This window comes from Mobula hypostoma, chromosome 6, assembly GCF_963921235.1.
Source record: "Mobula hypostoma chromosome 6, sMobHyp1.1, whole genome shotgun sequence".
In the NCBI taxonomy this organism is placed as follows: Eukaryota; Metazoa; Chordata; class Chondrichthyes; order Myliobatiformes; family Myliobatidae; genus Mobula; species Mobula hypostoma.
The window spans coordinates 128,298,701-128,324,354 of NC_086102.1; the positions used below are offsets into that span (position 1 = coordinate 128,298,701).

The 25,654-nt window shown below is 41.4% G+C and overlaps 1 protein-coding gene across 2 annotated transcripts in view; it reads right to left on the minus strand.

Moving 5' to 3' along the window:
• Positions 1–25,654, minus strand: part of parp12a (poly (ADP-ribose) polymerase family, member 12a) — an 80,900-nt gene that overhangs the window by 6,148 nt on the left and 49,098 nt on the right. For both annotated transcript variants that reach the window (XM_063051671.1, XM_063051672.1), the window contains exons 4-9: positions 21,747–21,848; positions 16,483–16,603; positions 16,157–16,319; positions 7,379–7,499; positions 7,150–7,246; positions 2,203–2,299 (exon numbers count right to left, since the gene is read on the minus strand). In XM_063051671.1, the coding sequence (XP_062907741.1) occupies positions 2,203–2,299; positions 7,150–7,246; positions 7,379–7,499; positions 16,157–16,319; positions 16,483–16,603; positions 21,747–21,848 (701 nt within the window). The remainder of the gene's footprint in view (positions 1–2,202; positions 2,300–7,149; positions 7,247–7,378; positions 7,500–16,156; positions 16,320–16,482; positions 16,604–21,746; positions 21,849–25,654) is intronic.

A 25,654-nucleotide genomic window follows, 5' to 3' on the forward strand; every position in this document is an offset into this window, starting at 1 on the left:
CTTAGGACACACTAGTTCATTAATAATGTCATAAAAGTAATTTATTTCTTTGTTGGAAATTGAGAATATAATGTTTTCTTGCTAAGTCTGGGAGGCTTGACAGATACTGCAGTTGCATCAATGTGTATCAGAAGTTTTTTTCCCCATCAGGTTATTCGCCTTAAGAAGCAGCTCATAATGACTGGTCTATTTCGGGGTGCTCTCTTATTCAATACGAGGAGTGTAGGAGTTGAGAAGAAACATTCATTGGTTAAATTGCAAGAGCCTCTTATTCATTCCAAACAGTGATTATATCAGCAAATCATTCTACTGCATTTACCAATTTGTTCTCATTCAATCAATAAACCTAACATGTTAAAGCTAACAGGCAATACAGATTTAAACATTAACAGGCAAATACCAAATGGAAGAATAAATTTATTTGATAAAAGGTCCTTTTGTATTTCAAAAGCAAAGATAAAGGTGAGTAACACACATCAAAGTTGCTGGTGAACGCAGCAGGCCAGGCAGCATCTCTAGGAAGAGGTACAGTCGATGTTTCAGGCCGAGACCCTTCGTCAGGACTAACTGAAGGAAGAGTTAGTAAGAGATTTGAAAGTGGGAGGGGGAGGGGGAGATCCAAAATGATAGGAGAAGACAGGAGGGGAGGGATGGAGCCAAGAGCTGGACAGGTGATTGGCAAAGGGGATATGAGAGGATCATGGGGCAGGAGGTCCGGGGAGAAAGAAAAGGGGGGGGGGAACCCAGAGGATGGGCAAGGGGTATATTCAGAGGGACAGACGAAGAAAAAGGAGAGTGAGAGAAAGAATGTGTGTATAAAAATAAATAACGGATGGGGTACGAGGGGGAGGTGGGGCATTAGCGGAAGTTAGAGAAGTCGATGTTCATGCCATCAGGTTGGAGGCTACCCAGATGGAATATAAGATATTGTTCCTCCAACCTGAGTGTGGCTTCATCTTTACAGTAGAGGAGGCTGTGGATAGACATGTCAGAATGGGAATGGGATGTGGAATTAAAATGTGTGGCCACTGGGATATCCTGCTTTCTCTGGCAGACAGAGCGTAGGTGTTCAGAAAAGCGATCTCCAGTCTGCGTCGGGTCTCGCCAATATATAGAAGGCCACATCGGGAGCACCGGGCGCAGTATATCACCCCAGCCGACTCACAGGTGAAATGTCACCTCACCTGGAAGGACTGTCTGGGGCCCTGAATGGTGGTAAGGGAGGAAGTGTAAGGGCATGTGTAGCACTTGTTCTGCATACAAGGGTAAGTGTCAGGAGGGAGATCAGTGGGGAGGGATGGGGGGGACGAATGGACAAGGGAGTCGCATAGGGAGCAATCCCTGCAGAAAGCGGGGGGGGAGGGAAAGATGTGCTTAGTGGTGGGATCCCGTTGGAGGTGGCGGATAAAGGTGAGTTTTATTTATCACATGTATATCGAAACATACAGTGACCAACACTGTCTGAGGATACGTTATGGCCAGCTACAAGTGTTGCCATACATCCAGCACTAACATAGCATACCAATAATTTACTAACTCCAAGCTGTACATCTCTAGAATGTGGCAGGAAACCAGAGCACCTGGTGAAAACCCTCGTGGTCATGGGGAGAACGTACAAACTCCTTACAAACAGCATCGGGAATTGAACCCTGGTCACTGGGACTGTAACAGTATTATGCCAACCACTACACTTCCATGCAACAGAGGTTTCAGTAAAGAGTGTGGTCAGCATTTCTTAAAACTGCAGATTAACCTGCTTAAGGAAGAAGAGACTAAAATGTAATAAAAGAACCTGTGGAATTTAAGACCAAAGGACTGCACATTAAGGGGTTAAATAATAGAATTTTAAGGACAGAGTATAATTTAAGGCGATAGAATTGAACACAATTAAACCAAAATTGTGTGAAGAACAACTATGTGAATAATAGACTTGAATGCATAATTTATGGATTGAATAGATGTAAGTTAAGGATTTTTGGATAAATTGAATTTAAGGAGTGAATAGGTTGGGCTGCAGTATTGCTGACGTTAATCATCGGAATTCTCAGCAATTCTTACACGGGTAAAAACTCAGTAATATTAAACACGTACCTCCATTGAAATAGTTTCTGGAGAATATGACACAGCATATTCAGCACACCACCTTTACCTGCACATTTTGTAATTCTCCCATGATCATCATTGCCAGCTGAATGACTCTACCTTATAGCCCACATCTGACAGTGCTGATTTATCCCAGTGAGCCGGAAGGTTTTTTCCTTGAGAAATGCCCGGAATTCCCTGTCCAGCTTTTCTTTGGCTGTCAAAGGAGGAGAGCCATTAGGTGTCAACATCACAGTCAGTAACAAATTTCACATGAAGGCGAACTTGGTCTCATTATGTTCCTCCATTACCAAATCTCCACCCAATTTTCAAACTGATCTTCATCTTGTTCAACCTACTATTTCCTCTGGCACAAACTACATTGTGAATGTGGACAATGGATGCATGCAAGTGGTCAAAACCCAACTTGGACGTAAATCTGGGGGCAAAGTCACTCCAATGCAGTAACGAGTAAAAGCTGCAAAACTGGAGATGCTGAACCAAGGACTGTGTGTCCTAGGAGGAGCATAGAAAGATCGTGTGGCATTATCTGCAGCAACAGAGTTTACGTTGGGGAATTTGGTTATATTTATCTTTCCATCCACTTCAGTAAAAAAACAGAATTCCCAGCTTTTAACATACTTCCTTGGTGCAATCTTGCTGTGCACAATTTACAGTAAGTTTGGTAGTTATTATTGCTGGTATTTCTGTGTACATGAAATGTAGACTCCTAGACACAGCTTCACGTGGCACCCATATGAAAATGCCAGCAACAGTTTTGGCTTGAGATAGATGCAATGATATCAAATGAATACTAATTTTCAGAAAGCCTAGAAGAACTCCCAAGCAGATAATTTCCACCCTGCTCTCACATTCACATGTCCCATCCTAACTTAACATTTCCCTTTCTTATCATGTCTACTTCTGGGGACAGGTTGGCCTACAAGTATACATTGAAATTCTATCCATCTCAGCTACACCTGTCTTGCCTTCCTGTAAAGACGCCATTTATTCTCCCAGCTTTTCCATCTCCGTTCTATCTTCTCTGATGATACAATTTTCCACATCAATGTGTTTAAGATGACTTCCTTTTCTCTAAACTGCAGCTGTCCCCTATCATACTTATTAATTGAATCTCCGTAATTCCCTGAACTTTCGCACTTGTACCCTTTCCTTCCAGGAAGAACACAGGATAGTCCTTACCAACTATCCAACATCCTCCACGTAGTGGATCACCCTGCATTATTTCTGCCATCTCTAATATGACTGTATCACGAGCAGCACCTTCCCCTCCCCACTTAGACACTCTGAAAGGTTGTTCTCTCCATGACTCCCTCATTCACTGTTGTGTCACCACCAGCTACTCTCCTTCTCACAGCAACCAAAAAAGATACAATAACTGCCCTTATACCCTTTCCCCACCATCCAGTGATTCACTTGCATTTCTTCCAATTCAGAGTGCTGTATTCAGTACTCACAATGAAGAGGACAGGCACAGACTGGGTTACTGCTGTGCAAAATATCTCCATTCAGTCTGCCAGCACAACCCTGAGGTTCAGGAAAAGCCCTGCATTCCACTGAGCATTGGCACAAGAAAGCAGGATCCATTATCAGTGACCCCACCATCCAGGCCATCCTCTCTTCTCACTGCTACCATCAGTAAGGAGGTACAGAAGCTTTAGGTTCCACATCACCAGGTTCAGCAACAGTTATTACCCTTCAATCATCAGGTTCCTGAACCAGCCTCAGTCACCTGAACTCTGAACTGATCACTGATCACAACCTATGCATTCACTTTCAAGGACTCTACAACTCATGTTCTCAGTATTTATTTATTTACTTCTTTATTTATTATTGTTATTATAATTTTTCTCTGCTCAAGCTGGTAAAACCTGAGATATGGGCATAGCCAAGCACGCTCATTTCTCAATTGCTAGGAGCTTTTGAACTATTCTAGTGGTGTTTGGTATTGTGCCTTTCTGGAGAGATACATAAATATTGCTGTGTAGGCCTAAGTGTTTAATTCTATTGTGTAATGATTTTGGGATGATACCAGTTGTAGATATTACTATTGGGACAATGTATACCCTGCTCATGTTCCAAAGTCTTTCAGTTTCCTCTTTTAATTCAGCATATTTATGGTGATTTTCACTTACTGATTTCTGTATGTTGTGTGTGTTTGGAATGGTTACACCTAAGTTGTTCTTGCTTATTTATCCCATATTATATCTAGACAGTTATAATGGATTGTCCTATCTGTAATAATGTAATAATGGATCACTCTGACTATAAAACTGATCAGGACTGTATTTTATTTATTTTTTTTTGGGATACAGCATGGAATAGGCCCTTCAGCTCTTCAAATCGCACCACCCAACAATCCCCCGATTTAATCCTACCCTAATCACAAGACAATTTACAAACACCAATTAACCCACCAAGTGGTACATCTTTGAAATGCGGGGGGGGCGGGGGGGGGAAGGCAATCAGAGCTCCCAGAGGAAACCCACTTGGTCATGGAGAGAACATGCAAACTTCTTACAAGCAGCCATGGGAAATGAACCCAGGTCGCTGGTATTATAAAGCGTTGTGCTAACCACTACGCTACCACGCCGCTATAGTAGGGAATGGTGTCTTTTATGAGTCTGTATGTTAAAGCAAGATTCTGCCACTTGATTTTGCCTGCGTGAGTAATCAGATTGAGTTAAACTGCTGCAGGATCCTGCAATGTGTTGGATTGTTTCTGGTTTCTCTCGGCATTTTCTTCATTTATCATCTTGAATTTGTTGACCTTTTATTATGTATTGGTGATTTTTTGTGTGTGCTAACCACCTGATCTGTATTGCCACAAAGAACCCCTCTGTTTCTGGCAAGAGGTCTCCCAACTGTAAGCCAGATGTTTGACACTTCATTGTCGACATCTAGTCTGTCTGATTGTGGGATGTCTTCCATTGGCTAACTTTTGTTCTGCAGAGCTAATCTCTTCATATTTTTGGTTTTGTACTTTAATTTAAATTTAGTGCTGTGTACTTCTCATCAGAATTGCAAATGCTTGCTTAAAGTGCTGAATCCTGTTTTCATAAATTTGTTGTGTAAATTTTTTATGTCTGTTATTTCAGTGAACATAGTATTTTCTAAAATTTGTCATTTCAGTTCTTATTTTCCTTTGTAAATTTTCCAGATCGGTTTTGGACCAAGATATTATGCCAAAAGAATATGTTAATATGGGTGTAGCAAATGTGTTTATTGCCTTTGTTATATTTTTACTACTGAGCTGTTTGGCAGATTTTCTTAAGCCTTGAAGTAAATTCTGTCAAAAGTTTTCCCTTCATCTATTTCCTTTGCTTGTTGATATCCTAGATACTTATGTTTTATATTCATCCATCAGTTGCCTAGTATCCTGTTGCTCTGTTTATATTCTACTAGCTCTATTGCAACTTGCTTTATGTTTAATTTCTACACTTATTTGGTACACAGTTCATGTTTATATCTTTAGAAAGTAGTTCTACTATTTGAATTAATTGCTTTAGCTTTACTGATGAAGGAGCTTACTATTTTATATACAGTTTATAAACAAGTAATAGGACCATATTTTGATGGGTCATTTGTGATTTCTCCTTTAGCTGACAGATATGTTTTACCTTCTGTCAAAACTTCGAGCACTTTTTCAGGGTTTTTAACAAAATTGTTGATATGTATTAATACCTATGATTGAAGGCAAGTAAATTTTTTATTCCAATCACTATATTATCACTGCCGTTACTTTTCTAGTTGTGGGTATTTTTTATAAACACTTTTAGCATATACATTGTAACTACAGGTGTTTGCATATCTTCAATTGTGTGAGTGTATTCTTTTTCCTCCCTAATCAGCCCGTTTCTTAATTGTGCATCACCCTGTCTGACCAAATATTAAACCAAAAGTTCATTATCTCTGTGTTTGTTGGTAATTCTGTGCTAGGATTGGTGACATTTTGGAGTCTAATTTAGTTTCAATGTCCCGTATAAACCATTTTTATTGTCCCTAAACTGGTAATTCTGTTTTTTCTGTCTAGCGCATTTCAAATATCTATCAAGTCTGGCTTTGTATGCACCAAGCTTTTGTTTTAATGTATCTATAAACCCTACAATTCTTTTGTTAGGTTGATCATATTGTGTGAGTCTTATATTTCCTTAGCTTTTTTCTTAACTTTCTTGCTTGGGTTATCCATTTTGTACTCCATTAGGCAGGCTATTTCTGATCTTAAGATTTCAATTTTGTTTTGTAATCTCTTCTTCAATTTCAGTTTTCACATTTCATTACTCACTTTTGGGTTTCTATTAATGACTGTGTCTATTTTGTAGCCATTGCATTGCACTCCTGTTAATGCTGCACAGTATGTTATTGTGTGTAGTTCTTCAAATGTTTCAAGTTTTCCTAAATATGGTGATAATATTTCGAGAGTATTGTTGAAAGTATTAACAAATTTTGCAAATTTTGATGGTATGTTTTGTTTTGGTATGCAGGATCCTTTTGTTGGGTCAGTGCCCATGTATTCTGTTAGTGTGGTGTTAAATATTAGTTAATTTTGTCTGTAAACTAAACTTCATTATAAGCATTCTGAGGAGGCTCTATGTCTGTGTTGTTGCTATTATCGTCAGGTTGTGGAGTAGTTGTTCATTGGTATTTGGGAGGTGGCATCTTCATTATTTTCTTGTATGGCATCGTTGTGGGTTTTAGGTTGATTTCTTTCTAGCTATTGTGCTATTCCATGTTTTATTTGGTTTAATATGCCCATAGGGATTAAGTTATTTTTTATTATTGCTCTACATTGATCTGCTATTCGGAATTATTATTATTATTTTGTATTTGCTCAGTTTGTCCTCTTTTGCACATCGGTTGTTAGTCAGTCTTTATGCGTAGTTTTTTATTGATTCTATTGTATTTCTTTATTCTACTGTGAGCACCTTCAAGAAAATAAATCTCAGGGTAGTATATGGAGTCATATATGTTCTTCGAAAATAAATTTACTTAGAACTTTTATGATAGAAGCCTCCTTAAGGAGAATCATTGATGGATGTTACATACTTTTGTATCTGGCTCTTCATGTCCTGTTCAGAGATAAATTTGGGCCTCCTCTTGACTTCCCTGCAAGTGCCAATGCGTGAATTTGTTTGCTGCATTTCTAAATGAAATTGGGGAAGAGAGACAGGACATAGATCACAATCAATTTTCACAGTGAAGAAAGTGTGACAATAATTTTCACATGTTTCAATGAAACAGAAAATTGAAATCTGCTCTCTTAATATAACTGCACCTTTAAAGTTCAGCATATACTGGTGTATCCCTGCAGTGAATTCCACTTTCCCACTGCTGTCTGCTAGAAATGCCTTCTCCAGCTCAACGGATGTGATGCTGGCAGCCAAGTGCAGCTTCTCCTATTATACAGAAAACACAACTCAAGAAAAGTTAAAGCACCTGGGGAAATTAGTTTGAATCCCACCAAAGTAACTGGGGAATTTTAATTTAGGTTGATTTTATTCATTAGTGACAAAGTCAGAATATTTATTTATTTAGAGGTGTAGCAAGGTAACAGGCCCTTCTAGCCCAGTGAGCCAGTGCCACCCGATCACATCCACTAACACGTATGCCTTTGGAATGTGGGAGGAAACCAGAGCACCCAGAGGAAACCCACATGGACATGGGAAGAATGTACAAACCAATTACAAGCAGTGCTGGGAACTGAACCTGGGTTGTTAGCACTGTAATAGCATTATCCTAACTGCTATACTATAACATATTAACTGAGTGGCTGGTCTGGCCATTTCAAATGACAGTTAAGAGTCAACCCCTTTGCTTTGGGTACACAGAGCAGGTACACCAACAGATTAACTTTCCTAGTTCATATTAGATGGCTTAAATGCAGCAGTGTCATAGTCGTCAGATTAATTCTGGACTTCTGGTTGGCAGCCATATGGCGTAGTTGCAGAGAACCGGCGCACTGTCCTTCTTTTAATTTCCACACTCCTTCTTCCCCCTTTTCTCATACCAAACTGTTGGACTTTTTGCACTTCCCCCTGCCTGTGACTATGCTCGTTTCACAATGACCTCAAACAGTACTAAATCCGGGAAAAAAGATGACAACGGCTGGCTTGACAATTGAGGCTATCTCCACACTGCTAGACCAACACCGTGAGGCGCTAGCGGCCGAATTTAAATCTTTTTTCAGTCTGCTGGAAATTAAACTCGACCAAATCCAATGCAAAGTGGAGGACCACGGCCAACACCTACCCTCTCTCGAGCTTGCTATGGACGACCTGAGCTAGCGCATCAGTGAGCCGGAAAATATCTGCTCCAGCTTACATGAAAACAATATCAAGCTAATGGCTAAAGCTACTGACCTGGAGGGCTGGAGCAGACGGCAGAACCTATGCATCCAGGGCCTGCCGGAATCTATTGAAGGCGGGCGTCCTATTGAATTTTTTACCAGTCTGCTTTGTGAGATCTTCGGGAAGGAGATGCTCCCATCCCCGCCGGAGATTGATGGAGCCCACCGTTCACTAGCAGCTAAACCAGCCCCAGGACAGAGACAGTGCCCGGTCATTCTTCGCCTGCTCCACTACCAGATTAAAGATCTCCTGGTGAGAGAGACCCAGCGGAGGGGGAAGCTGGAATACCACGGCCAGCAGATTCGGGTTGTGGAGGACTACTCTCCCGAAGTTTTGAGCCTGCGAGCCGAGTACAGAGAAGTAATGATGGCGCTATACAACCGAGGACTCAGGCCTTCTCTACTATACCCTGCATGGCTCCGTATCACACATCCCAGCGGTGACAAGAACTGTCTACGCTCGGTAGACGAAGCACAGAAATGCAACAACAGCCTCCCCACTATACCGAATTCTTCAGAAAATACTTTTCTCCCATACTCTCTGCCAGGTAACGTTAGCAGTGCTTGGAAAGCGAGGTCTGGCTTGGTTTGGCTAGGTTAGATACTGACTACCATGATAGGTGGAATAATATTCATTCAGACTGCTCTCTTGAGAGAGTATTTCCTTTTCCCTTCAATTCAGTGAACTCTACAACCTTTCGTGGGAAGAGCACTGGGTAAAGTCTGTTCATTTTTTAATTTTTTATATTTTTTCTTCAATTCTCAGTTTATATTTCCGTTTTATGGTTCATTCTTCAGAGCCATGTTTAATAAACTTTGGGGGAATTGTTTTGTCTCTCACTAAGCACAAGGTCAGTTTAGGAGTGTGGAATGTTTACTGTTGAAGATGATGCTACGAGTGACAGGAAGTTGTACTGTTGGATAATTATTGTTCTTACGAGCTTGCTGCTATGCTGTCTGGCAGCTGTCTTGTTGTGGGTTGGGGGGGGATGGGGGGAGGGTACTCCAATGCTGGTACAGTTTTAAGAACCCTTAGAGGTCCTTGTTCTACAGGATTTATTTCTGCCCTGTTTCTCTTTGTTTTAACACTTTTGCCCCAGAGCTGAAACCTGAAATCTTGACACCGTTTATGCCCATCAACCTGTATCGCTCTTACAGGAGAATGGATAGTCCGTTAAATTTTGTAAGCCTGGAATATCAAGCGGCTGAATCACCCTGTTAAAAGAAGGAAGGTGTTCTCACACCTCAAAAGGTTTAATATAGCAAACTGCATTTCTACAAGAAATACACATTCGCAGTTCTGACAATTCCCGTCTTATGTCACGATGGGCGGGGCAGCACTTCCACTCCACTTTATGGAGGACCAGATAATCTTTTTCCTTAATACCAATACATCACCTGAAACCTCAAGCCTGGTTGTTTGGGACGCTTTGAAAGCATACCTCAGGGGTCAAATAATTTCTTACACTGCGAACATGAAAAGAAAGACCCATAAGGAACAACTAGATCTAGCCAATCAAATTAAAGAAATAGACCAACAAAATGCTCAAATTAAAAATCCGGAGCTGTACAAAAACCGAGTGGAACTTCAAACTAAATTTGATCTTATTTCCACTCACGCAATTGAATGCCTACTTTTGAAGAGCAGGAGCTGGTTCTATATCCATGGTGACAAATCTGGTACATTTTTAGCCAACCAATTAAGGGGCCTCAAAGCCAAAAAACACATTACAAAAATTCGAATGAAAAATGGAAGCATCACGTCGAATCATTCTGAAATCAACGACATATTCAGGAATTTTTACTCTCGAACTTTGCACTTCTGAATCCCCAGTGATAACATTTCTGTCGAGAATTTTTTAAACAGCTTAAGTATCCCCACACTTTCTCCTGATCTCAAAATGAGACTGGATGGGCCAATATCATTAGAGGACATATCCTCAGCCACCTCGTTACAGCAGACTGGTAAATCTCCAGGATCCGATGGGTTCCCTGTAGAATTCTTTAAATCATTTTCGTCACTGCTCTTACCTCAACTAAACTTCAATCTGATTCGTTTAAACAAGGTAAACTGCCAGCATCATTTAATGAGGCATGCATCATTCTTCTAGCGAAGAGAGGCAAAGATCCAACAGAGTGCTCCTCATACGGGCCCATCTCTCTGTTAAATGTCAATGTCAAAATCTTAGCTAAAGTTTTGGCCAGTAGACTGGAGATCATTTTACCCTCAATTATTTCTGAAGACCAAACCAGTTTTGTCAAAAACCGCCTCCCTTTTTTTTAAAATACGCCGTCTATTAGACATTTTATATTCACCTTCATTTGGGAACCCTGAATGTGTCATCTCCTTAGACACAGAGACAGCATTCGACTGTGTGGAATTGAATTACCTCTTTGCTGTTTTAGAAAAATTTGGGCCGAATCAATGTTGTCAAAATGAACATCCTTCCTAAATTCTTATACCTTTTCAATCCATACAAACTTTCATTCCTAAACCCTTCTTTGACTCGTTAGGCTCAGTCACATCATCCTACTTATGGAAGGGCAAGCGTCCCGACTGAATAAAGTCCATCTTCAAAAATCTAAAAGTGCTGGGGGCATGGCTTTGCCCAACTTCCGCTTATATTACTGGGCAGCCTATATACGCTGTCTCATCTTTTGGTCTCATTTTTACAACCAATCTGACTGCCCAATATGGGCGGCAATGGAGCTGAACTCTATTAAGAATTCCTTCATCTCTGCACTTCTTGGATCCGCAATCCCTTTTCTTACGCCTAAACCAATTGTTAATCCTGTTATCAGGCACACCCTGAGAGTATGGGCTCAGTTTAGAAAGCATTGTGGTCTCCATGGCTTCTCTCTTTCAAGTCCTATTATATATAATCATCTCTTCCAGCCTTCTATACATGATTCAACATTTCAAGACTGGTAGAGAATGGGCATCAGGCGCTTTAAAGATCTTTTTATAGACAAATGCTTTGCATCATTTGAACAACTGTCTGCAAAGTTTAACCTACCCAACACTCATTTCCTCAGATATTTGCAAATTAGACATTTTATCAGTCCTTTGATATCAAACTTCCCTGAGGCACCCAACACAAACGTTGTTGATATGATTCTCTGCATGAATCCATTGCGCAAAGGTCTAATACGATGTATGGGATTCAGTTTTTAAGTTAGTTAACTCAACTTAGTTATGTGCCCGGCACTGCTTGTTACAGTTCAAGGTCGTACACAGGACCCATATGTCTAAAACTAAATTATCTCACATTTACCCAGATGTTAATCCCTGTTGTGACAAATGCAAAAGGGGCAAAGCTTCCCTTATTCACATGTACTGGACATGCCCTAGCTTGAAAAAATACTGGAAAGATGTTGTTCAAACTCTATCCCAAATACTTAATTATAATTTGGAACCTAACCCTTTGATTGCTCTTTTCGGCACCTCCGGAGAGGGGGACACGCACCTAGGTCTGACCAAACGTTTTACAATGTCTTTTGCCTCTCTTTTGGCCGGGCGCGCAGTCTTGCTCAGGTGGAGGGATGCTGCCCCGCCCACCCACGCCCATGGCTCAGGGACACCATGTCCAGTCTAAACCTTGAGAAGATCCATTATTCAATCCTCAACTCGGACATAAAGTTCCAAAAGGTGTGGGGACCCTTGCTTGAATATTTTCAGAATTCCCAGCCAAACTAGGTCCATCCTTTCCTTCTTTCCTCTGCACATAAATCCCTGACTTCCCAGCATTTCAGGGTAAAATCCTACGGACCCAGACTTGTAAACATACAACTGTTTATGTATTAGGAAAATACACCTTCTCTATACCAATGCAGCTCTGTGGGGATAAAGGTTCTGATTAACCCTTTTTGCTAATGCAATGCTGGCTTGGAGATGGGGATTGGGAGGTGTGGGTTGGGGCAGGGAGGCAATCAAAGCATGCGTGCATCTGTTTCATAGATGTGAACTGTACATTTGATACATTTGTTATGAACTACACAAACCTTCTTCATACTATGCTCTCTTTATTTAAAAAAACAATAAAAATATTTGAAAATAAAATAAATAAAATAACTCCAAACTTTCTTTACAATTCCGGATAACTTAATTGACTGAATTCACCCTCTGTTTTGGAATTAAGACCTATTCACTGCATTGTAAACCCAAGGCTTTAGATTACATTATCCAATAACTTAACTATTTTGCCCTCTTTACTTTCAGAGGTAGAACTCACTACATGGAGTAGCTGTTCAGGGTTTAATGATTCAACCTAACCCTGTCAACTAATCTTGGATGTCACAGCCATATCCCACTTGGATGAAGTAAACAGCAAACTCTCATATAGGCTCAGATATTCAGCTTCTTTTGGACTAAGACCAAGTGGTCCTGGTAGAACCCAAAGTGAGTAGCATTCAACAGGTTATTGTGGGTAACGGCCACGTGAATGAAAAGACAGACAGACAGACAGAGAGAATGAGATCAGTAAAGCATATGCAATCCTAGCTTTAATAATGGATGGTGAAAATTGATAAGGAGGAGGAATTAGAAAGTCTGGATGATCTGACAGTAAACAATTCACCTGCTCTAGATTGAAGGATATGAGGTGGCTGAGTGGGCTGGGTGGGGTGAAGGCTGTGAGAAGGTTTACCATGATCTTCCAGTCCTCCCAAAAGGATGGGCAAAGTTTGAGTAAATAAAGAGTCTAACCTGATTTGATGGCATGACAGGGAATGCTGTGGATGCCATCCATGTAGATTTTTAGTTGACAAACTCCTGTATTTCATTGGCAGCGTTTAAGGAAGTCCCACACAGTGTCACAACCGTGGACCCGACTGCACAGCAGATTGGGTGACTGCGCTTGTGAATGTGCATGTGTCAGCTCATTATTATTTCAGCTTGAGCATGGAGATATTGAGAAAGAAGATGTGCCGGAGCTTTTGGAAAGCATCAAGTTGGATAAGTCGCCGGGACCGGATGAGATGTACCCCAGGCTACTGTGGGAGGTGAAGGAGTAGATTGCTGAGCCTCTGGCAATTATCTTTGCATCATCAATGGGGACGGGAGAGGTTCCGGAGGATTGGAGGGTTGCGGGTATTGTTCCATTATTCAAGAAAGGGAGTAGAGATGGCCCAGGAAATTATAGACCAGTGAGTCTTACTTCAGTGGTTGGTAAGTTGATGGAGAAGATCCTGAGAGGCAGGATTTATGAACATTTGGAAAGGTATAATATGATTAGGAATAGTCAGCATGGCTTTGTGAAAGGCAAGTTGTACCTCACGAGCCTGATTGAATTTTTTGAGGATGTGACTAAACACATTGATGAAGGTAGAGCAGTAGATGTAATGTATATGGATTTCAGCAAGGCACTTGACAAGGTACCCCATGCAAGACTTATTGAGAAAGTAAGGAGGCATGGGATCCAAGCGGACATTGCTTTGTGGATCCAGAACTGACTTGCCCACAGAAGGCAAAGAGTGGTTGTAGATGGGTCATATTCTGCATAGAGGTCGGTGACCAGTGGTGTGCCTCAGGGATCTGTTCTGGGACCCCTACTCTTTGTGATTTTTATAACTGACCTGAATGAGGAAGTGGAGGGATGGGTTAGTAAATTTGCTGATGACACAAAGGTGGGAGGTGTTGTGGACAGTGTGGAGGGCTGTCAGAGTTTACAGCATGACATTGGTAGGATGCAAAAATGGGCTGAGAAGTGGCAGATGGAGTTCAACCCAGATAAGTGTGAGGTGGTTCATTTTGGTAGGTCAAATATGATGACAGAATATAGTATTAATGTTAAGACTCTTGGCAGTGTGGAGGATCAGAGGGATCTTGGGGTCCAAGTCTATAGGACACTCAAAGCTGCCATGCAGGTTGACTCTGTGGTTGAGAAGGCATGCGGTACATTGGCCTTCATCAATTGTGGGATTGAGTTTCGGAGCCGAGAGGTAATGTTGCAGCTATATAGGACCCTGGTCAGACCCCACTTGGAGTACTGTGCTCAGTTCTGGTCGCCTCACTACAGGAAGAATGTGGAAGCCATAGAAAGGGTGCAGAGGAGATTTACAAGGATATTGCCTGGATTGGGGAGCATGCCTTATGAGAACAGATTGAATGAACTTGGTCTTTTTTCCTTGGAGCAATGGAGGATGAGAGTTGACATGATAGATGTGTATAAGATGATGAGAGGCATTGATCATGTGGATAGTCAGAGGCTTTTTCTCAGGGATGAAATGGTTAGCACAAGAGGGCACAGTTTTAAGGTGCTTGGAAGTAGGCACAGAGGAGGTGCCAAGAGTAAGTTTTTTTTACGCAGAGAGTGATGAGTGCGTGGAATGGGCTGCCGGCGACAGTGGTGGAGGCAGGTACAATAGGGTCTTCTAAGAGACTCGTGGACAAGTACACGGAGCTCAGAAAAATAGAGGTCTATTTCTAAGTTTCTAGGTAATTTCTAAGGTAAGGACATGCTCGGCACAGCTTTGCGGGCTGAAGAGCCTGTATTGTTCTGTAGGTTTTCTATGTTTCTGTTTCATTATGGCGGTATTTAACTCCCTTCTTTTCATTGTAGTGCTTGTCAAGTCTACAGCAAAGCACAGCAACGTTACGCTGTCTGCTTGCATTCGGATTTGCCTGAGAAAGTGGACTATGTTTCCATGTAGATGTGACAAATAAAGCTAATCTTAAAATCTTAATCTTATAAATCGGTAAAGCATATGGGATTCTGGATGCATAAATATGTGGAGGGAGTACTGAAGCAGAATGCTTAGGTTGATCCTTTATAAAACACTACTTAGGTCACAATGAAAGAATTGTATCCATTTCAGTTAACACCTCTTAGAAAGCATGCGAAAGAACTAGAGAGGATGAATGTTTACTAAGAAAAAAGTTTCTGAGATGCAGGATTTCAGCAACCATGTCAGGCTGGAGGAGCAAGGCCTGTTCTTCTTTGAGCAAAGAAAGAAGAAAGGAAAATTGATGGGGGTGTACACAATTGTGACAAGTTTAGATAGAGTAAGAAGAAGCCAGTTGCCCCACTTAACAAATGGTTCACAGACTGGGAGGAAACAAATATGTGAAGTGGAAAAAGTGAAGGACAGACAACACAGAAGGATGTGGAGAGAAACATATTTTAATGAAGTTTGGTTGCGATTTTGGAACTCGTGTATAAGAATGGTGGAAACAGAATAAACGAGATTTTCAGCAGGACAGACATTTGCGGGTCATTAACATTCAAGGGCTGGGATTAATGGGATTTCTCTACAAGGAGCTTGTGTAAACTCAAAGAACAAGATGGCTTCCTCCTTGGCCACCATGGAAAGTGCTTCCTAATGGTCCTTATTTCCCTGAACAACCCAGCTCTCTTATTAAGTTTATGATCCATATTCTAAACAACCATTTCAAAAGCAATTGCTTTTGCTATCAGCTTTAAACCTTTTGATTATCTTCAATGCCTTAATTTAAACCACCTTTTAATCTTCCATACTTAGAGGAATAAAGTCCTATGCAAGTTGTCTTCATTAATTGTGGCAATGGTATAACTCTGGTGAACTGATGCTATATTCCCTCCTTCCCATGGTGCAGAAATGGACACAATACTCCCAGTGGAGGCCCAGCAGGGTCTTACACAAATGCAATGTAACTCCCAACTTTACGTGATGCTTCTGGTTGAAAATTCTCAAGAATACGATGGAAACACCCATAGGGGAGACACTCACCTCTTTCCCGTATTCAACCCACTCTCTACTCTCATCCTTCCAATACCACAACCATTCCGTGGTGAGGATATAGTTGGGGGGCTTTGTAACTGAGGAGGCTGTGGAGAGGCGCCGAACTTGGTTCGAACCGCATAGCATGGTATTAAAATCAATATTTTCAGATCTGCAATAAGGACATAGTAAATAACAGGTATATATTTACATTGTGGTTGGAATAGCTTCTGTTACAGATAGTCAGGTCAAACTACATAGCCATGCTGTAGCAAGGCTTTTACTCAACAAGTGCTTTGTTCAAATTAAAGTTCCCTGGATAAATCTAGCTGTACCTGGCTTTATTGGGATCACAGTAGTCTTTTTCAATCTTCTCCATATTTGGGAGATCTTTCCATGCTTTTTCATAAACCTGCCATCGATAAGGCAGCTTGAAGTGAACTCTCATACACCTATCTGTGGAAAACAGAAACACGAGAACAGATTAAATACATCACATTCGATGCTCCAGTTGAAGTAACCTTCTTGCCACTCTCACCCCCAAATCCATTTTGTTTCAAAGAGAATGGTTCTTCAGGAGATACTAAACTCAAACTGGTCTGAGTCACAACCGAATCAGCATTCCAGTCTGCACCGTGCCTGGAGCTTTATAGATACCTTTACATCGGTTACAAGAGAAATAAGGGAAATAATACATTGCACAAAAACTAACAGTCAAGTATAGAATATAGAACTTCAGACCAATCTGTATGGAACATTATGTGAATTATTCTGCTTTCAGAGACTTGGAACAAAAATGTCCAGGCCGACGCTGAGGGACAATAAGAAACCTGAAGTAGTGGAAATATTTTTGCATTAGTGGAGGAACAGAAGATTACTGAGGTTTCTTCCTTTTGCTGACCAGTCAGGATAGCAGCAGGGATTGCTTAACCTTCTGAAACAAGAGAAGTTACATTTGGTAAAGAAAGATTTCGCCTTTCTGGAAGATGAAGACGCGTTGTTTACAGACATCCCACCTCTCCCGGAAGTTCCAGGAGCCTCCTGCATATTAATAGTGGCTCCCTGATGCCTGCATGTTATATAAAATGTCCCGGAAATCAATTTTTTTGAGAGCGAGCGAGAGAGAGAGAGAGAGAGAACACGCGCTCCATGGGAGAGTGTTCCAAAAAAAGAAAATATAAAATATACATCACCCCAGCCTACACTAAAGTGTACCCCTGCCTAATAGGGGTCAAAATAATGACAGTATTGCTCGCTGCACTGTTTGCAACAGTGACTTTTCTATTGCCCATGGTGGGTTAAGACTGTAAAAGACATGTTGAGGTGAGTTTAACAGGTGTCATTCGTTCATTAGCATAGCTAACGTTATTTAAACTAGCTGGCTGGCTGCTAAGGAGCTACTCTATTGCAGACCTCCCACCTCTCCCAGAAGTTCTGGAAGTCTTCCACAAATTGATGGAGCTACCTCCTTGAAATGAGTTTTTGCAGGGTGGGATGTCTGTGTTTAGGACATTTTATAGACTCACTTTAAGGCTCTGTTAATCTTCATCATTTATAGAATTATACTAGAATCAATTCAACCAGCATGTTGTCATGGTTGTGATTGATTTTTCCTCTGAGTTTGTTTAAAGCACATCAAGTCAAGACAAGTTGCTTTTTATTGTCATTTCGACCATAAACTGCAGGTACAGTACACAGTAAAAACGAAACAACGTTCCTCCAGGACCATGGTGCTACATGAAACAACACAAAACTACACTAGACTATGTGAGACAGCACAAGGCTACACTAGACTACGTAAAATAACATAAAAACTACACTAGACAACAGATCTACACAGGACCACATAAAGTGCACATAACAGTGCAAGGCCATACAATAATTAATAAACAAGACAATAGGCACAGTAGAGGACAAATTACAATATAATAATAAATGATGTAGATGTCAGTCTAGTCTCTGGGTATTAAGGAGTCTGATGGCTTGGGGGAAGAAACTGTTGCACAGTCTGGTCGTGAGAGTCCGAATGCTTCGGTACCTTTTGCCAGATGGCAGGAGGGAGAAGAGTTCGTATGAGTTTAGTGCCAATGCATAAACATTGGCACTAAACTCTATAGACTCAGTAATACATTGGAGACACTTAGTGGCACCAACAATTAGATCATTAACAGTCTGAAAACATATATCATGCCATTAGGAATAGAATATGCTACAATGTGTAAGGCAGCAGAAATCCTTTTGTATCTTGCTGGTTCTTCATAAAAAGAGCCTAGGTGACTGACTGATGAAAGATAAAGCACCAAGGATCAGCTCTTCAGAAAAGGAAGGGTTATGTTGGTCAATAAATAGAGTATTACCAAAAACAGATAGAAAGACAAAGTAAGAAGTCTTGGCAGATCCTGTCCAGGAGACACCCTTGAATGACTACGAGAAAATAATTCCCTTCTAATGCTTAGTGAACCTCAGATAAAACGCTGTGCTTTGGACAGGAGTGCAAGATTATGAAACACACTTTAAATTACTTCAGTCTGCTCTAAAGCCACCAACTCCAACCTCGAAGTAAACAGAAGCTGAGCCGATTCGTGGTTTCACTGTAGCTTGGTTAGCGGAGTTAGAGATTGGAAAAGATTCAGGCTGCCAGTCAGAGTGACTTAACATTGTTCTGCTTCCATAACTAAGCATGTTGTCAGTAATCAGTAATCTGATCTCAGGCATTAAGCTTATCTTATTTTTATCCTACTTAGAGATACATGCTCTTCTACATCCTGGTCACCAATTGACCGACTAATCCGTGTGTCTTGACCACTATTACGGAGTTCTTAGGGGAGTATCAGCTATCCCAACACATTCAGTTCCTTCACTGGACCGGAACTATGATGGCAAGTATAAGTGGCAGCTGAAGCTCTCCCATATCTTTAGTCTTAGCAACTAAAAAGAAACTCAGGACATAAAATTTATTAAGAAAGATACAGTTTCCTGCAGTGAGTTACTCTGGTGTTACACTGCTCAAGAGAACAATTCTGGGATGCAGAATTTTTTCTTTATTTTACTTTTTAATAGATCTGTATGGTGACAAAAGGCCACATTTATTGCCCCTCCCTAATGGTCCTTGAGAAAGTAGAAATGAACTACTGCAACTCCTGTGATGAAGGTACACCCATTGCTGTTGGATAGGGACTTCCAGGATTTAAACCCAATGGCAATGAAGGAAAGAAACAATGACTTCAAGTCAGGAGTGCCACTCAGGGGAATCAGCAGGCAACGTGTTCCTGCTCTTGTTCTTCTTGGTGGTCGAGGTAGTGGTTTAGAGAAGCCCATTTTGTTAACGGTATGAACTTCAACCTCTGCATCCAGTGTTAGAGGATGCACATGTTCTGGGAAGTGGATGTGATGCCAAGAAAGCAGGGTGCTTTACCCTGAATGGTGTTGAGTTTGAGTGTTGCTGAGCTGCCCTCATCTTGACAAATGAAGACTATTTGATCCTGCTCCCGACTTGTGCAATATAGATGACAACAATGCTTTGGGGTATTAAAAGGTGAATTACTCACCACAAGATAACCACCCTCTGACCTTTATTTATCTGCCTACTCTAGATGAGTTTAATGAGAACACAATGTAGATGGCGGGGCTTGGTAATGGTAGTGTCATTAAATATTAACGGGAACTTGCAAGAGGGTCTCTTCTTTTCATCCACCACTCTACCTTCATCAATTTGTTTTGTCACTTCCTCGAAGAAGTCAATCAAGTCCACAAGGCACAACCTCCCCCTCACAAAGCATTGCTGACTCTCCCTAATCAGTGCTTTTTATGCACTTACCACTCTGTGTAAAATCCTAGCTCTGACCTATCCCCTATACTTTCTTCCAATCACCTTAAAATGATGTCCTCTCATAATAGGCTTTGGCACCCTGGAAAAAAGCTACTCACTCTTGAATCTATTTATTCATCCTATCATCTTGTATATCTCTAACAAGTCACCTCTTATCTTCCTTCACTGCAGAGAGAAACCCCAGCTTGCTCAACCTTTCCTCATAAAACATGTGGCAGCATCCTATCAGTTCTGCACCCTTTCTAAAGCTTCCACATCCTCACTGTTGGTGTATTTTTCACATTTAACTGAGTCAAAGCTAGGACCAATCCTAATGCCAATTTATATACAGTGGGGTCAGAATGATTAGTATTGGATCAGGTTGGTTCTCAGATGCAGGTAAAATCTGTTTTTAAAACCTTACTAGATAATGCAACTGAACACAATACTGCAAGTGTGGTCTAACCAGAGTTGTATAGAACTGCAACATTACCTTGTGGTTCTTGAAATCAAACCCTTACCTAACAAAAGCCATACACATTCTGAACCACTCCATCAACTTGCATGGCAACTCTGAGAGATCAATGAACGTGAACTGCAAGATCCCTGTTCCTCTACACCACTAAGAATCCTGCCATTAACCTTGTACTTTGCCTTCAAGTTCAACCTTCCGAAGTGTATCACTTCACATTTCTCCATATTGAACTCTATCTGCCACTTTTCTGCCCAGCTCTGGATTCTATCAATATCCCATTATAATCTCCGACAACCTTGTACACCATCCAGAATATGACCAAACTTTGTGTCATCAGCAAACTTATTAACCCACCCTTCTACTTCCTCGTCTAAGTCATTTATAAAAACCACACAGATCCATCCAGAACACCACTGGTCACTGACCTACAGGCAGAATACACTCCATCTACTACCATCCTCTGTCTTCTGTGGGCAAGCCAATTCCAAATCCAGACTTGGTGAAAGTTGAAGTGTGGATTGTAAGAAGGTAGTTGAAGACAGTGTAAGTAAAGATTGTAACATCAGCACCAAAAAGATACCAGAATATGACACTAAGGCATACAGGTAGACAGCAGAATTCAGTGTTGTTAATTTGATTTTGTTTCAGAATCCTTGTTTTAGTGCCAGTTGTTCTCTTGAGTGTTTACTGTGTTATTTATAATTCAGAATTGAATTACAAGTCTCCACCGCGCTCCCACCCTATCTTTATGTCCATTCACTTCAACAGCACCAAATTTCAAAGCCAACTTTTAACAGACCCATGAATGTCCAGTTTCCACACTCAGGAGTATTTCTCTAATCTCACTGTTGGAATCAGTATTTTTGGCATTTAACTGAGACAAGGCTAGAACAAATCCTAAAGCCAATTTATATCAAGCTTGTTTTAATATTTATTCATTTACGGGATGTGGGCATTGCCAGCTAAGCCAGCATTTATTGCCCATCCCTAGTTGCCCTTGAGAAGGTGGCAATGTGCTGCTGTCTTGAACTGCTGCAGTCCCTGAGGTGTAGGCTCACCCACAGTGGGGAGAGAATGCCCAGTATTGGATCAGAGTGGTTTTCACACGCAGGTAAACTCAGTTTCTAAATGTGAACTGGATGCTATTCTTGCCCAAAAACATTTCTGTTAAATTGGAAGTACAAAAGTAAGGTTTGGAAAAGGACCATACACATAAATGCAAAGCTTGGGTTCCATTGGAAAACATGCTGCGTTTATGGTGTGAGCATCATCACTTTTCCAACTCCGGAGACAAGATCCTGCTACATTTCCAGTACCTTTAAAGCTGCAGTTGCTCCTGATGAAGTAGAGACAAATCTCTTCATTGTCCATGTCCCCAGTGGAACTGCTGGAAGATAGTCGGGATGCAGGTCTCTTCTCTGAGGGTTGGAAATCATAGCAGGTGAAAAGTCAATCTCACGCATTCAGCTGAGTCCCCATCTACAATAATCAGTGATTCTAAAAATGTACAGGAATACTTTAATAACCCATTTACCAAACTCAGTCAGATAAGGAAACCCATTTGAGTGGAAGCCATTGCATTACTGTGCCTGTACTCATTCTTTCATGACCTTACATCTACATAAGAGCATAAGAAATAGGAGCAGGAGTAGGCCAGCTGGCCTATTGAACCTGCTCCGCCAATCAATAAAATCGTGGCTGACCTGACCATTGGCTCATCTCCACCTACCTGCCGTTTCCCCTTAATCATTAATTCCACTACTATGCAATAATCTATCCAACCTTGTCTTAAATATATTAACTGAGGTAGCCTCCACTGCTTCATTGAGCAGAGAATTCCACAGATTCACCATCCTCCGGGAAAAGCAGTTCCTCCTCATCCCAGTTCTAAATCTACTCCCCTGAATCTTGAGAATACGTCCCCTAGTTCCATTCTCACCTACCAGTGGAAACAACTTTCCTGCCTCTATCTTATCTATCCCTTTCATAACTTTATATGTTTCTATAAGATCGCCTCTCATTCTTCTGAATTCCAGCCAGTACAGTCCCAGGCAATTCAATCCCTCCTCATGGTCTAACCCCCTCATCTCTGGTATCAACCTGTTGAACCTCCTCTGCACTGCCTCCAAAGCCAGTATATCCTTCCTCAAGTAAGGAGACCAGAACTGTACACAGTGCTCCAGATGTGGCCTCACCAGTACCCTATCCAGTTGCAGCATAACCTCCCTGCTCTTAAATTTAATCCCTCAACGTGAAGGGATTTTCCCAGCGTGAAGCAAGGAATCATCTATCGCCAAGAAACATTTCTTTTGGGGTGTTATTGTCGATTCTGCTTCTGCCACCTCTGCACAGAGTCCATTCTAGATCACAACAATAAATACCATTTTTACTCATCTCTCCTCTGATTTCTTTATAGCAAATACATTAAATCTATGCGAACCAACTCTCCTGCTGTGGTAAGAGCTCCCCTGAAGCACTTCTGCCCTGAGAGGAAAAAATGAGCACAGCCTCACCAGCTTCCCTTGAGTCGTTTTCCCAGCGTAGAGGAGTACAACATTAGAGGGCATAAGTTTAAGGTGAGAGCCGGAAGATTTAAAGGGGACGAGAGGGGCAACTTTTCATTTTTACACAGGAGGAAGTGGGCATGTGGAATGAGTTACCAGAAGAAATGATAGTTTCAGTACAATTTTTATGTTTAAAAGGCATTTAGAGAGGTACATGGCTAGGAAAGGCTTAAAGGGATAGGAGCCACGTGCAGTCAAATGGGACCTGCAAAGGTAGACATCTTGGTCAGCAAGCTTTCTCACAGGTAGAGATCAGGGCCTTTCAGGACTTTTGGTGGGCTTCAATCATCATGAGTAGCTGCTCATTTGGCTGAGGCAACATGAGATTTTAAATGAACTTGGAGTCTTTGTGGGCTCTCCGTGGGCTTCAATCACAATGATCTATTGGATATTTGGCAAAGGCCATTAAAAAGAAGTTGGGTTTACGTTGAGCGGCCTTCAAGCACATAGGAGGGAGATTGAAAATCTGGCTGAGTGCTGCTACAGAAACAGCCTCTTACTTGATGTCAGCAAGACCAAGGAGCTGATTATCGACTTGAGGAGGAAACCGGAGGCCCATGATCCAGTCCTCATCGGAGGATCAGAGGTGGGCATGGTCAGCAACTTTAAATTCCTCAGTGTTATAATTTCAGAGGCCCTGTCCTAGACTCAGCATGCAAGTGCAATTACAAAGAAAGCATGGCAGTGCCTCTACTTCCTTAGGAGTTTGTGAAGATTCAGCATGACATCTGAAACTCTTGACAAATTTCTAGATGTGTGGTGGAGAGTATACTGACTGGCTGCATCACAGCCCGGTATGGAAACACCAATGCCCTTGAATGGAAATTTCTACAAAAAGTAGTGTTTACAGCCCAGTCCATCACGGGCAAAGCCCTTCCCACCATTGAGCACATCTACGTTAAACATTGTCACAGGACAGCAGCATCCAACGTCCGTGACCCCCACCACCCAGGTCGTACTTTCTTCTCATTGCTGCCATCAGGAAGAAAGTACAGTAACCTCAGGACTCAAATCACCAGGGTCGGGAAGAGTTATTACCCTCAGTCATCAAGCTCTTAAACCAAAGGGGACTACTTTACTTGCCCCATCACTGAAATGTTCCCACAACCTATGGACTCGCTTTCAAGGAATCTTCATCTCATGTTCTCAATATTTATTGCCCATTTGATTAATAATATTTATTTTATTTTATATTTGTCGTCTTTTGCACACTGGTTGAACATCCAAGTTGGTGCAGGCTTCCATTGTTTCTATTTTGGTAATATTCTATAATGGATTTATTGAGTATGCCACAAGAAAACGAATCACAGGGTTGTATATGTACTTGGGTAATAAATTTACTTTGAACTTGAGAGTGCAGGAGAGATTATGAAAGTCTCCAGAATAAATAAAAAGGCAAAATGTTTTGAAAGGGTTAAAAATTTAACTTCTGGGGTCGTGGAGGAAAAATTGAAAAGGGCGATGTATACAGAACTGAAGGTGTTATATTTGAATGCACGTCATATATGAAATAAAGTAGATGTTCTTATAGCGCCGTTAGAGGTTGGCAGGTACAGTTCCTATAAAAAGTATTCACCCCCCCCCCCAGAAGATTTCAGGTATTATTGTTTTACAGCTTTGAATCACAATGGATTGAATTTAGCTTTTTTGACACTGATCAACAGAAAAAAACTTTCGGGTCAACATGAAAACAAACCTCTACAAAATGATCTGAATTAATTATAAATATAAAACACAAAATAATTGTTTGCATAAGTATTCACCCCCTTCGTCAGTATTTAATAGATGCACCTTAGGCAGCAATTACAGCCTTGAGTCTGTGTGGATAGGTCCCTATCAGCTTTGCACATCTGGACACTGCAATTTTTCCGCGTTCTTCTTTACAAAGCTGCTCAAGCTCTGTCAGATTGCATGGGGATTGAGTGAACAGCCCTTTTCAAGTACAGCCACAAATTCTCAATGGGATTGAGATCTGGACTCTGACTTGGCCACTCCAGGACATTAACTTTGTTGTTTTTAAGCCTTTCCTGTTTAGCTTTGGCTTTATGCTTGGGGTCATTGTCTTGCTGGAAAACAAACCTTCTCCCAAGTCGCAGTTCTCTTGCAGGCTGCATTGGGTTTTCCTCTAGGATTTCCCAGTATTTTGCTGCATTCATTTTACCCTCTACCTTCACAAGCCTTCTGGGAACTGCTGCAGTGAAGCAGCCCCACAGCATGATGCAGCCACCACCATAGTTCACAGTAAGGATGGTCTGTTTTTGATGATATGTGGTGCTTGGCTTATGCCAAACATAGCGTTTAGTCTAATGGCCAAAAAGCTCAATTTTGGTTTCGTCAGACCATAGAACCTTCTTCCACCTGACCTCAGAGTCTCCCTTTGCCTTCTGGAAAACTCTAGCCAAGATTTCATGTGAGTTTTTTTCAACAGTGTCTTTCTCTTTGCCACTCTCCCATAAAGCTGCAACTGGGTGAAACACCCAGGCAACAGTTGTTGTATGTGCAGTCTCCCCCATCTCAGCCACTGAAGCTTGCAACTCCTCCAGAGTTGTCATAGGTCTCTTGGTGGCCTCCCTCACTAGCCCCCTTCTTGCCCAGTCACTCAGTTTTTGAGGATCTGCTCTAGGCAGATTTACAGCTGTGCCATATTCTTTCCATTTCTT